This window comes from Gossypium hirsutum, chromosome A13 (genome assembly GCF_007990345.1).
Source record: "Gossypium hirsutum isolate 1008001.06 chromosome A13, Gossypium_hirsutum_v2.1, whole genome shotgun sequence".
NCBI classification, from domain to species: domain Eukaryota; kingdom Viridiplantae; phylum Streptophyta; class Magnoliopsida; order Malvales; family Malvaceae; genus Gossypium; species Gossypium hirsutum.
Window position 1 is genome coordinate 505,904 of NC_053436.1, and position 13,607 is coordinate 519,510.

Here is a 13,607-nt window from a genome sequence, read left to right on the forward strand (position 1 = left end):
AAAGTTAGCATGGGATAATTGTAATTTTGGTCCCTAATTGTATAGGGACATTGCAAGTTGATCCTTGAACCTCAACTATAAATAGGCCTAACCATTTCTTACTTTCTTCATCCCATAATTGTCATTCTCTACTTAAGGCATTATTACTTGTAATTTTTGGAGTGAAATATATTTGGTAGTGCCCGAGGACGTAGGCAAAATTTGCTGAACCTCGTTAAAATTCTGGTGTTCTTTATTATTTATTTTGCATATTTTGTGAATGTGATTGTAGTGATTTATTGTGCTATTATATTACGATAGAGGGATATTCTGGCTAGGAAAGACTTGGTATTTAAGTGATCTTCGTGATCTACCTCTCTTTCCTGGGAATTGAACTTAGTGTGATTTTTCAGTATAATATTTTTACTCTTTCACACGCTTCCGCCCAACATTATGAAATTTAGATTTAACCATGATTCTAAGCTACCAATGGTCCCATATTTTCTAGTGATGGTATTATTGTTTATTGGGATTACGTTAAATCTTATGTTGTAAAAGTCTCGAAACTAATGTCTATATATTTCAGAAACTTGTATGGAAAATGTATTGATTATTAGGCATTTAATCTATTCTTGTGAGAATACTTTTGTAAAAGCGTTGTTGTTAAAATAAAACCTGTTAGAGAAGAGAGTTCATATTTCTCACTAAGTTAGCTCTATAGACGTAGGAAAACTTAACTATGTAAACAACATTTTTATATCTTACAACTTGATAAGGATGGATTTTTTTTTTATGAATCGATAAAAATGTATTAAGTTACCATACAGTAAAATAGTTTATTTAAATTTTTACTATAAATTACAAATTTTTACTTGAAAACAATATTAAGTAATACAATTAACAATTTTAAATAAACAGAATGTTATGCATAGGTCAATCTCCAATAAATTGGTGTTTTTTCTTCTTTTAAATTTAATATGGTTGTAGTAAAATTTACTAAGTTATGGTTATGGTGTATGAAAACAAAGATGAAACTGAGGTTTAAATTGTATATTTTTACGATAGTAATAATATAATTTCATCATTTTAATAATCTATATCTTTATAATTTTTAAAAAAATTTATTAAAATTTTATCATTTTTGGATGTCAAAGTATAATTTTACTATTACTAATTTAAAATTTTATAAATTATAAAATAATTTAAATGAAAAATTTTCCATTTTAGGAGTTCGAGGCCCTTGCTGGCCTTGACTTCGCAATTGAATTGTTGCAATGTGGTGCCTATATTTGGATATAGAAAAAAATGAAATTTATAAGATTTAAATCAGAATAAACAATAACGCTAACATAATAGACGATATGCTTAACCAATACCGACTTTGTTAACAAAACAAAAACATCCCAACATTGCTTATCAGAACCCTCGGATGTGCCACCTTTTGCCTCCGCATCATTACCTAATAACCTCAGTACAAATGACAGTTTACTAGCACGTAAACATGTTCACACCAGCTTACATGCCGTATCATTCATCACTATATCCTACAATCCATCGCTTATCAATATTAAACACTATTTTTTCTCTGATGTTGTCTCCTCAAATTTCGATAAAAGGAATAATGTTAAATATATCAACTGCTGATTAATTAAATACAGAATTAGATAAAATTTAAAAAATAAAATATGGTTCGAAAAAAGGAAAAATATATAAGTTTACCAATTGCTCTAGACGTGGTTAAAAGGCCGAGAACACTAGGGCCGTCACAGTACATTATTTTTCCACCATCTTCTTAGATTCGGCTTAGTTCATTAGGTCAATCCGACTGCAATCAAATAATACGAGGTAGATACTGACATGGCAAGAGACAGCTGTTTGGCTCGCGTCACTGCCGGCGTTGCCGTCGGAGGAGCTCTTGGCGGCGCCGTTGGTAAGTCTCCTATTTTTTCCACTACTCACTAAAACCCTAAACCTCATTGTTCTGTTTCTGGTTATCATAAAAAAATAAACAGCCACAAATCAAATTCGTATCAATTGCAAATTTCAATTACGATAATAGTTTAATTATTTCCAAAAGCATGAAATTATCTATTTTCTGTTTAGAATAGTGACTCTGAAACTTATTTCTAAATTACTGTCAATTGCAATTATAATAATAATTACTATTGTCAAATTTTAAGTATTTTCAAAAGCTTGAAATTATCCCATTTCGGTTTAGTATAGTGATTGTAGAACAAATAATAAGTATCTTCATAGTATTTTCTTTTTCCTTTAGATTATGGATTTTTCGGATTTTAATTTTCAGTGTTGATAGTTTGCAGAGAAAGTTATCGGTGAATGCACTTGACAGGTCCCTCTATTATAGAGACCTGATCAAATTAGTCCCTTTAGTCTCGGTACTATTAAAAAAATCAAATAAGTTCAAATGTAACATTTAATGCGTAAAAATTATTTTTTGCTGTTTCACAAAGTTAATATTTTTAAAGTTTTTATGGTTCTTTAAATGAAATCTTTTGTTTGGAATTGAACTGCAATTGAAAAAATAATTTTCAAGACATTTTTTTTATGGTAAATGTTAACTCTGGTACAATTTGGACTTATTTGATTCTTTTTAATAGACTAAATTGATCCATTTAATAATAGAGGTACTAACTTGATCCAGCCCCTATAATACAAGGATCTTCGAGGTATTTTAACTGAAAGTTATTAGTAAAAGAAAGCGCCAGATAATCAAATAAAACATTGTTTACTTTTCAATTCATAAATTGATTAAAGAAAAACTTGCTTCTTTGATTTTCTTAATATGGTCCTATTATGAGTTCTAGCTAGCTAATTACATGTTTTGAGCTTGTTGCCTTCATCATTGAAAAGCTGTTTTCTTGTTTAATATTTGCTGTTAGATGGATGTGATTAAGTGGGAACAATTTAGCTAATTACATGTTTCAATTGGCAAGTTAAATTCCCTGGTATATTTATAGTGGTGATATGTAGAAACTATAGACTAGGAGACAATGTAATTGTGAACTTCTAGTTTTGGTCATAGAACTGAGTATGTTATCTGTCTTTTGGCATATAATAAAGCACATTGGTCTCCGCTCCTTGGGTTACAACTATAATAGAGCTACCCTTCTCCATTCCATTAAGCTGTCCTTCCTAAGATTCGACCTTGAGACCTCTAAGCTGGAAGTTTAAGCTTTAACTATTGGGGACGTAGTGCTGGAGTTTAGTGCATATGCAGATAATGGACAACCATCAAGAAACATGCATTGCTATTACTTTGTAGTATATTTGGATTTTTATGGACAGTTGCACCATTCAAGGATAATGTTCTCCGGGTGTCAGAGAGGTTAGAAGGATGAAGATGGATTGTTAGGAGAGGAATTAGATTACTGTAGAGAGATGGATTGCGAAAGGGGGGCAGGGGCAGGGGTGGGGGTGGGGAGGTCTTCTATTAGAATCTTTTAAATGTAGCTGCTCTCTTTCTTTGTTGCTTTGAAGCATTCCTTTCCTGGATCATATATTGTCTGTGCTTTGATTTTAATCTTTTATTCTTGAACGGTAAATAAGTTTCTTTTATGTGATTGTGCAGGTGCTGTCTATGGTACTTATGAGGCTATTAGATACAAGGTAATGTCCCAACATTTTACTTTTCTTTCATGAAATTAAACCATGTTGATTCTATGTTTGTATTTCTGCATTTGCCACCCGAGTCACAAGTAGTGATAAAACTTACATGGATCATGATCCGTATTTTTATAAACCTTGCAAAGACCTGTGTCATTTTGGTATCTGGCCATGTGATGACTTGCCTGTGGCATGGATGATATTTTAACAGAAATGACCAATTTCCTCTTTGATCTAATTTATAGAGACTAGTTTGTCCATTTTTTGAGTAGAAGGGGCAAAATGCATTCCAACTCTTAGTAAAGAAGCCTTCATAGTACTTTTACCGATAAAATCTCGCTTCCATTGCTGGGGATGACATTGGCATGTTTAACTAGTACCTGAACATAAATGTTAAATGCTAAAAGAAAGGTTTTGTGTGTATTAATAATCTCATTCATTTGGAATTGATTCATATTGCGGCGATATGCAGGTCCCGGGACTCCTCAAGATTAGATATATTGGGCAAACAACTCTCGGTAGTGCGGCGATATGCAGGTCCCGGGACTCCTCAAGATTAGATATTTTGGGTGCTGGAAGCTTGATACATTGTGGGAAATCATACTGACTATTCTTTGTTTGCCTTATAACCTTGAGATTATATTCTTTGGATGATGCTAGCATAGTCTTTAGATGGAAGGTGTAAAATGCTTTTGCGTAACCTTTGGTTTTTTTTTTTTTTTTGGTTTCTATGTTTCTTGTCTTAAGTGGGTGAAAATTTGAAAATCTATTACTTCAGTATCACAAATTTTCGCTTTTGGGTTTCGTTTTTCCCCCTTAAAGAAAACCCGCACTCATTGTTAAAAAAGAACTCACTTAGAGCAGAGATGAGTGCATTTTATTGACCTTTACTTTTGTCACTGTCATCCACATTGAAATTTAGAAACCACGTCTCGATTTGCTCCGATGTCCACGTTGAGCTTTAGGAGACCATGTCTCGGTTTGCTAAGATGTGCAGGGCTATTATCAGTGCCAAAACTCATCCGCAGGAGATGTCTCTTCTGGAAAAATGTTTGGCCTTGATCAATTTCTATCAAAGAGAGCATGAGTTTGCCATTAAGCGCCACATAAAAGAAAAGAGCTTTCCTTTTCAACATCGAACTTTCATCCAGATGTTCTCTTTGCTATCATTGTGGGAGCCCAAAGTAGATTGGAATCTATCTTGGGACATATGAACCCTTAAAATTTTCCTTCTTTAAGGCTTGATCTTTGCCAAAGAAAAGAAATGTTTTGGTCCACATTTACCAAAACACTATTGTACAACTGAAGATATGATTAGTTTTTTATTATAAGTGACAATGATGCATTTAAAGACCGTAGTGCGTGATGACAGGGGTGACGCTAGGGGCAAATGTCATAGTCCACTCGTGAGCAGGCCATCCAAAGGTGTGGAGTAAGTCTCTCCTAGTGCATTAGAAAAAACTTGAGTTAATTTGCATAAGCAATGTTGAATTGGTTTTGAGACAATCTCATTGAAATCTTGAGATGAGTTGTTTTTGTTTTGAAACGAGAAAGCATCGAAAGCTTTACCTAACTTCAAGTCTTGAGAAACAATAACTCTTTATCTTGAGACATTCAAACATCGAAGCAAAAATAGAAAAATAGGGAAGGTTCGTCTCAAGACTTGAGGGACCTTGTCTTGAGACATAATGTTCATTATCTCGAGACATGTTAATATGAAAGTAAAACTACTAAAAATAAAAATGAAGCCTGTCTCAAAACATGAAGTCCCTTGTTTCAAGACATAAATTTAAAATTTGACATTTTAGTTTGGATTTGAATCCTAACTCTGAATTTGACTTAATATAACTCTATATCTAATGAAATAGATTCTTATGCTCCATAAATGTATGTATTTGATCATAATGAATAAGTTTATTGTTTTGAATGATGATTATGAATTTAACTGTGAAATTATGTCAAGTTAATTCAAGTTACTTTGGTAATGTAATGTGATGTCACACATTCAAATCCGAAAATCGGGTCGGGTGTGTAGTGTCTCATTCAAGTTTGGGGTTTAGAGAGACACAAACATAGTGGATAGTGCCTCTTACTGTTAGCCCCTTAAAGGTTTAGAAAACAAAATGCAATTTAAGGGTGAGTTTGGATGGGCGATTGGGTGCGATGCGGTGCGTTTAACTTACTTTTTATCTCACGCTACAGTATCTAATCTCACCGCCATCACTGTTTTTACACTAATCACAAGTAAACACACCGTCAATCCAAACTCACCCTAAATCTCAGTATAAATCACGGAAGAATATAGAGAAACACTGTAACACCATAAATCTGAATTTATGGCCATCTAAATCATTACAGATAGATATTAGTTTTGCAGGCATAAAAGTTACATCTTTGTTACATCTTTCCCATCATGTATTTGATGCATGGATAAGCAAGAGTGTTTGCCCTCTACAAACCAAAAAATACACGACCAAAAGACCCATAAAGCTACCAAAAAGATACACTAATCTATTGCTTGGGATCACAACAAAACAGAATGAGGGCAGATTTACAGGCACAACCCCATCACTGCTCTTTCCATATCCTTCCTGTCACTCTAAGCTTCAATTCTTTCCGGTCTCCCCCAGAGAAGAACAAAGCCATGTTGCGCTGGATAATGAGACCATCAAAACTATCACGAACCTTCCGGTGACTGTCCCTTATGCTCCTTGGCACCCCTTGCCAAATCAGCTTCCTCCCGTTCCCACCCACCTCGAGGCTGTAGCTATAGTTCTTTGCCTCATTATTGTCACCCATAAACCGCAAGAATGCTATATAAACAGGAGCTAATCCGATATGGAATGCTTCAAAATGCAGGCAAAAGTACTGACCAAAGCAACTGAAAACCTAGAAATTGAGAAAACAAATCCAACTATAAGTTGCGTACCCTTTGCAAATCCTTTATATGAAGTATAAAAATACATATAAGAACAATTCCTTTTCCAAAAGCAGCTTTCAATTTTATGTACCAAATCAACTTCAATAAATTGTCCCATCTATTATTGTATTCTTCTCCTAGAGGGTTGGGAAGAAACCAAATTTGATAAATATAATGCAAGAATAAAGCAACGGTACCGTTAGCATCCATGTAGCATTCTCAACCTCATGTGGATTTGATTTGACATAGCGGTGGTTAAAGGTGCAACCATTGTGCATATCGACTTTGTGATCATCTTTTAGGTGGGCCACTAGATGAGGAATATCACCAATGACTGTGCATTCTGACCCAGCATAGGGGCAGCCATATGGTCTATAAGAACATTGATACTCGTGTTTTGGCTTGCTATAATATGGATATATGCCATTGCACCCAAAGCTTTGATATTTACAGGGAAGCTCAAGAGAAGCAGCAAGTTTCTCCAAAGCAAGACACCTAATATTCCCGAGTTCATGCCTGCACGTAGGGCACCGGTTGTCAACCTTTGGCTTGCAACCAGAACACAATGTGTGACCATTTAAACACTGCATAAAGGAGGTAAACCAGCAGTTAACTTCAGTATTAAGTTCCATGTTAAGTTATGATAATGGCTGTATAACAAAGTAATATACAACATAATATTTACAAGGCACTAAAGAGGATTCTGATGCAAGAATTTCTTGCCATTGCACTACCAAGCATACATTGTAGCATTATTTCCCAGTGTGAATCTGCAATTTTCAGGGGGGCATTAATATGGATATTGATCGATTTTTCCCCCTTCCAAATTCCATATCAAGTTAACAAAACTTACTCCTGTGACATCATCAAGTCTTTAAAAAAATCGGGGTTTAGTGTAATGATTAGAAAATATATGTATAACAACATTCATAGATAATGAAAACACAACACATTGGAGGCTTCGTGACCATATCAACATGTGATGTTAAATCTATCCGCATAATGGGTAGAGTGAGATAAATAGATATCATCTTGCACAAGGTAGTTTAAAAACGATAATTAATTACTTTCTTGAAAGTAAGGCATCAATCATAAGGTGTGATATGAAACCAACCTGAAGAATTGGTGGGTACATCGAATTACAACAAACGGGGCATTCCAAAAGCTCTCGAACACTGCTAGACACAGTCCCATTAGGTTTTACAGCAGCTTGAGAAGAAATATTTAGAGACTCACAATCCATAGTGTCTTCATTTTGTGGATGATCAATAGCCTCACCCTTGTTCTGCAAGTCATCGAAAGACGGATTCCCAGATGCCATGCTAGTATCCATTCCCAGTCTGGAAATGAAAAATGAAGAAATCAGTTAACATTCCACCTACCATAAAATGTTTAATATGAACAAAAATTTAAGCAAGATTATAAGATAGTACATAATAGTCTCATTCAAATTCCAAAAAATAAAAGTACTTTTAACACATAAGCTTAAGTGATGGGTAAAAAAGCACTTTATCTGCTGAAAGAAAGCATAATTATATGTATATATGAAGAAAGAATAATCAAACAAAAAGATAAAGAGTGATATTTTACTTTTCAAAAGTTCATCAAAAAATAATAAGATGAATATAATTAATCAATGATTGATTATTTGAGTTAAAACCAACCTAATTATCAGTCAATAATAACAGTCGAGGTCCCTCAATGCCAATCTTCAAAATTAATCAATCAATTTACAAAGAAATTTTCTGAAATTTATTAAATGACAATATATGCTTACCACCCAATTTTGTTAAACCCTCAAACGTCACCCTTTTTCTGTCTTAAATTCATCGGCTGGCTGTAAACTCATCAGAAAATTAGGTTAAACTTAATTTTCCTCATAATTCCCAACTAAAAGTGGGGAAAAAATTCAAGTAACAAAAAAATGGAAAATCCAGTTGTATTGCCAAACCAAATAGGCATTATATAAAAAAGAAAAACAAGAAAACAAAAATCTAATAATTCCAAAAATAAAACCAATTTAAAGACTACAACGGATCTAAAGGAACTTTATGATAATAAAAAAATAAACCAAAACCTCCGAAAGAGAAATCCCAGAAAACCCACCTTTAGTTCGAACTAAAACAACCCAATTGAATCAAAAACAGAAAAATGGAAAAAAAACATTGGAAAAAAAAGAGTGGACGGCCTCCCAAAGTGAAGAATATGAGAATTTATAAAGAAATGGGCGGATGTTTCTTTGTTTTTCCTTTTTCTTTTTTTTCCTTTCTATGAAAGCAACAAATAGCGACAAAAAATTGAAGCGGAGAATTTCAAATGAGAGAAGAGCGAGAGATTGAGCGTGTTTGCCTGTTTCGAAATAGGATTGGGAGAGAGAAAATTTCCCGAGAAAGTACAAAACAAAAAAGAGAGTGAAAAGTTTGAATTTTTTTTTTTGGATAAATATACCTTTTCGTACTTGAATTTGGTCCTTATTCAAATTAAGACATTTTAGTCCCATCATTAAAAATGGGATGATGTGTATTAATCAAGTTGTTATGTGTCGTATGTATGTCACATCATCAACTAAATGTATTTTCTACATTAGTGAATATTTTAAAAATAAATAATAATAATTTTTTATAATAATTAAATTAAAAAAAAATTAGCTAACATTTTAGAAAGTAAAAAAAAAAAAATCTTATAATGGAATCCTGTGTTGACTTGATGGTCCGAGTGTTCACCACTCTAAATATTTAAAAAAATAAATACATCAATATATTAGTCAGATAACCATTTAATCGTGTTAAACGAGTAATAAATAATTATGGGCACGTATTATGTGATTCAATCAATACGAAGTAATTTTAAGTTAAATAGACTTCTTATTAGCTTGGAAGAGTGTTCACATTAAAATAACGTTCTCCTATGAACATAGGTGGTAAGTTTCGTTTGAAGTAGGCCGGATGATTGTGTCTAGAGAATCAATGCAGAGTCAACAATGCATTTTGGGCTTGACACATATTTTTCTGACAGAGGTATAAAATATCAAAACTTAAACCATAAAAGCAATTGAAACAAAAAAAAATTTGCGCGTGGTAAGACTTCAATCTAAGACCTCGACCTTTGAGAAAATTGCTAAAGTCTCACAAAAAAAAGTTAATGCATGATTTGACTATTAAACTATATTGTTTTTTCCACTTTGATACATAAATATTTTATTTTTACCCAAATTGATACTTAAAATTATTTATTATTATTCAATTTAATCCAATAACAATAAAATATCGATTAACACGTAACATCTACTAAAAATGAACCCATAACACTTCTAACTATTTAGAATATGACATGTGATGTTGGTGTGTATTAAAATTGAATATACATTCATATAAATTCTAAAAAGTCAATAAATATAAATAAAAAATAAAAAACAATTAAATATCTTAGAAAATTATCATTGACTTTGACGAGTTCCATTAACCGGTGTTGACCGAATTTTAATTTGATTTTTTAAACTTCAATAAGGTTTTTTTTTAAAATATATATTGAGTTTTATTTTTCAAAAATAGTGTTCTTAAAAAATTAATTTATAGAATTTATTTACTTCAATCTTTCTTAGAATTTATATGCATTTTTTTATTTTAATAATTTAATTTTTTAAGTTTTAAAAAATATATAATTTATAATTTTAGAATGTTTTATTTTTGGGTTTTATTTTTAACATTATTGCAGTTATTCTAGAGTTTATAAATATATTTCCAACTTTGATTTCCTTTTTTTTGTAATTTTCAAAATTATAACTATTTCTTTTCATATTTTAATTTATATTTATTTATATTAGAATTTTCTAATATATGTTTAATTTTAGAAAAGAAATTATTTTTAGAATTTCAACTATTTTTAATTTTTAATTTTTTTGAATTATATTTATATATTTTACACTTTTCTAAAAACTTACTTTTAAAGATCCTTTTAAAATTTATACTTAAAATTTATATATGGATGTTGAATATCTATTAACATAGATGTCTCATGCCATATTATAATTAAATTAAAAGTGTTACGTGATGCATTTATGATAAGCAATGTGTCTTGCCTTTTTTTAATACTTTTATATGCCTATTGAGCTAGAGCTAAAAACATTGTAGATGTCTTTATATTAGAAGCTAGATTATATTTTTTATTTTTTATTTTTTATTTAAAAATAATAATAAATTAATTTTTTTTGTTAAAAATTTTATCTATTTGTATAGTTAAAAACTACCCAGACTTACATAATAATCAAACAATAGAAACAGATCAATTTTTTTAACAGAATAACTAATTTACTCTTTAATCTAATGTATAAAGATTAATTTACTCATTTTTTTAAGTATAAGAAGTAAAACAAAATCGAACTCTTAATACCGAGATCTCTAGGATACTCTTACTTTTAACTAGACCGAAATATGAAATATATGACTTTTAAGTACTAATATGAAAGAAATTGAGTACTAAATGAGAAAATATATGTAGATTTTTCAAGGGTGAGGCATTAGAAAAAAGTGGTGATATTTGGAAAAGGGAAGGGAGTAGGGACCATTACATGAAATTTATAAAATTTAAAATAATGAAGGGTTATTGGTTGAAAATATCGGGCGAGGGGAGGGAAATTTGTACGTTAATTTAGTTCTTGCGCGTACGTAGGGCGCGTGGAGACATTGAAAAGATTGAAATGAAATGGAAGGAGCAAAGACGGAAACAGGGGCGGCGCCCGGCTTTTAAGGTGTACTGTTTCCTAATCCTACTAGAGGCGGTAAACTAAATTTAAAATATATATTTTTAAGGGTTAAATTACTATTTAGGGCCTAAATTTAGTAATCATTTTTATAATGGATGCGAATTTTTTTTTATTTAAGTAAATCCTGAACTTGATAATTATTCTCATCTTATGGCTTAAACTATATAATTTTTCTCGAATTAAGGCTTGAATTTTTTTTATCAAGTTTGTCTCTGAACTTAGCAATTATTCTCATATTAAGGCCTAAAATTGACAATTGTTCCCATATTGAATCTAAACTGTAGGGCTTTCAAGAAAAAATGAAGCTTTAATTAGGACAAAAAAATTTTGGAGCCCAATGTAAGAACAATTGACAAATTTAGCACTTAACTTGGATCATTAAAAAAAAGTTTAAGCCCTAATATAAAAATAGTTGTCAAGTTTAGGCATCAAAAAGTGATTTAACCTATACGTGCCCAAATATAAGCTTAAAATTTTACTCAAATATTTGCAAAAAAAAAAATTTAAGTCCATTTTAAGCCCTCCTATATTATTTTTTTTAAAAATATTTTATTTGTTGAAAATTTTTATATAATTATATTAACATTATTTAATTGTTTACATTAGAGTAGTATTATATATTTAGTATAAATTTTTTTAATGTATTCTAAATTACATAATATATATAAAAAAATAATATAAAGTATTATAAGCTTAAAAATGGATCAGGCCGGACCGAGCTTAAGCCTTAAATGTTTAAGCCCGAGCCCAACCCATATTTTTAACAGGCCTAATTTCTTTGCCTAAACCTATTTTCAAACCTAATATTTTTGCCCAAACCCTTCTAAATTTCGAACAAGCCTTCAGGTATAGGTGGGTAACCCAACCCATTAACAGTTCTAATTTAACCTTATCAATTATCTATTCTGTCAATTTCTAAAGGGGTTAGAAAAACAATTAAAAAGTTGAAACAACAAAAATAAAATAAAATTAGTAAAATATAACGACTTTGAGACGTATAGAACACTTTCTTTAAGGCTTTTAAAATACCTCTAAAATACAACAAATAGGTCTGAGTGTGTGCTCAAACCACAACACTCAAGTGGAATCAAATCTCATTCATTTGTTGTAGCCCATTTAATTCATGGGTTTTTGTTGACTGGGTGGGCTTCCTTAAATAGTCCCATTCAACTCTTTTGAAGGTTGCTTGTGGTCGTATATTTCAAACACTAGCATCAAAGATTAGGGCCGCATTTAATGGGGATAGAGAAGTAGGTCACCGACTTACTAGCTACTACCAAGTTTGTACACAACATGCCCCTCGTCTGCTCCCTTTTCTATATGCAATTTCCATTTTTTTAATGGTAAATAAATTATAAACCGAGCTTCAACAAACAATTTTTTCTTCATGTTAGATTTATTTATTTTTAAGTTATTTGTATTGAAGGGTAGTTAGGTTTGTTTTTGAGAAATTTTCATAACGTCGTTTATTTTGAGTCAATAAATTTCTCAACGAATTAGTATTACCCTTAAGTCTAGTCAAGATTTTATCTCACTATTTGATTAAAAGCTCGAACTAGAATCAAAATTCATAGAATGAGAGCATCTCATAAGATCAAGCCATACGTGATGCACAACCACCTACTAAGGAAATGGTGTTGGTGTCATTTAGGGTTTGGGTTCAAACTTTACTTGGTAGGAGGTTGTGCATCGCATAGCCCAATTCGACAAGAAGCTCATACTCCATGAATTTCACCTCTAACTTGGCTCTCGAGAGAGTTTAGAGACAAAACCCTAGCTCAACTTATGGGCAATACTGACTTGTTGATGGTCCGTCGACTTTGGGCGGACGACACTTTGAATACTTTCCAGCAGTCTAGTTTACTCTTAACAATTCGTATTTGGTTTACATTCGTTAAAAAATCAAAATTTGTATTTATGATTATTTATTTAAAATTATGTATGTTTATATTCGTTTGTTTAATTTAAATGAACTTGTTCTTGCATATTAAACAAACATTCTTAAGAACATATTTGAAAAAATTATTTATTGCTACACGATACCAACAAAAGTGGACAATAAGGAGAAGAACGGTATTGAAAGAGGCCAATTAACCCATTTTAGAATCAAGAATCGAATAGGTAGAGGGACTAAAAATAAATTCGTAGAGTGTATTAGGGCTTTATTCATTTGCTATCTTTTCCATGCTTATCTTATCTAAGTTCACCATATCCTATATCGATTTTTACTATTTTTTTATTTAATTATTAAAACAAACATTTGAAGGAATATTCTTAAATTATATTTTCAAATGTTTTAAAAAAGATTAAATGATAAAATTC

The 13,607-nt window shown here is 31.3% G+C and overlaps 2 protein-coding genes across 5 annotated transcripts; one reads left to right on the forward strand and one right to left on the reverse strand.

Annotated features, from left to right (window-relative positions):
- Positions 1 to 1,576: 1,576 nt before the first annotated feature.
- LOC107940361 (uncharacterized) lies at positions 1,577 to 4,383 on the forward strand. The gene is made up of 3 exons (XM_016873789.2): positions 1,577 to 1,909; positions 3,569 to 3,606; positions 4,076 to 4,383. Exons 1-3 carry the CDS (start codon positions 1,837 to 1,839, stop codon positions 4,208 to 4,210), a joined length of 246 nt encoding a protein of 81 aa, XP_016729278.2. The 5' UTR covers positions 1,577 to 1,836; the 3' UTR covers positions 4,211 to 4,383.
- Positions 4,384 to 5,905: 1,522 nt separating this feature from the next.
- LOC107940377 (E3 ubiquitin-protein ligase DIS1) lies at positions 5,906 to 8,961 on the reverse strand. Of its 4 annotated transcripts, XM_041084386.1 has the most exons (6): positions 8,630 to 8,931; positions 8,301 to 8,360; positions 7,802 to 7,863; positions 7,638 to 7,698; positions 6,721 to 7,107; positions 5,906 to 6,492 (listed from the first exon to the last, which is right to left on the reverse strand). In XM_041084386.1, exons 4-6 carry the CDS (start codon positions 7,656 to 7,658, stop codon positions 6,172 to 6,174), a joined length of 729 nt encoding a protein of 242 aa, XP_040940320.1. In that variant the 5' UTR covers positions 7,659 to 7,698; positions 7,802 to 7,863; positions 8,301 to 8,360; positions 8,630 to 8,931; the 3' UTR covers positions 5,906 to 6,171. The 4 variants fall into 4 exon arrangements, with proteins under 4 accessions (XP_040940320.1, XP_016729290.1, XP_016729293.1 ...); XM_016873801.2 differs by having other exon boundaries at positions 7,638 to 7,863; positions 8,630 to 8,961; XM_016873804.2 differs by lacking the exon at positions 8,301 to 8,360 and having other exon boundaries at positions 7,638 to 7,863.
- Between the last annotated feature and the right edge of the window lie 4,646 nt (positions 8,962 to 13,607).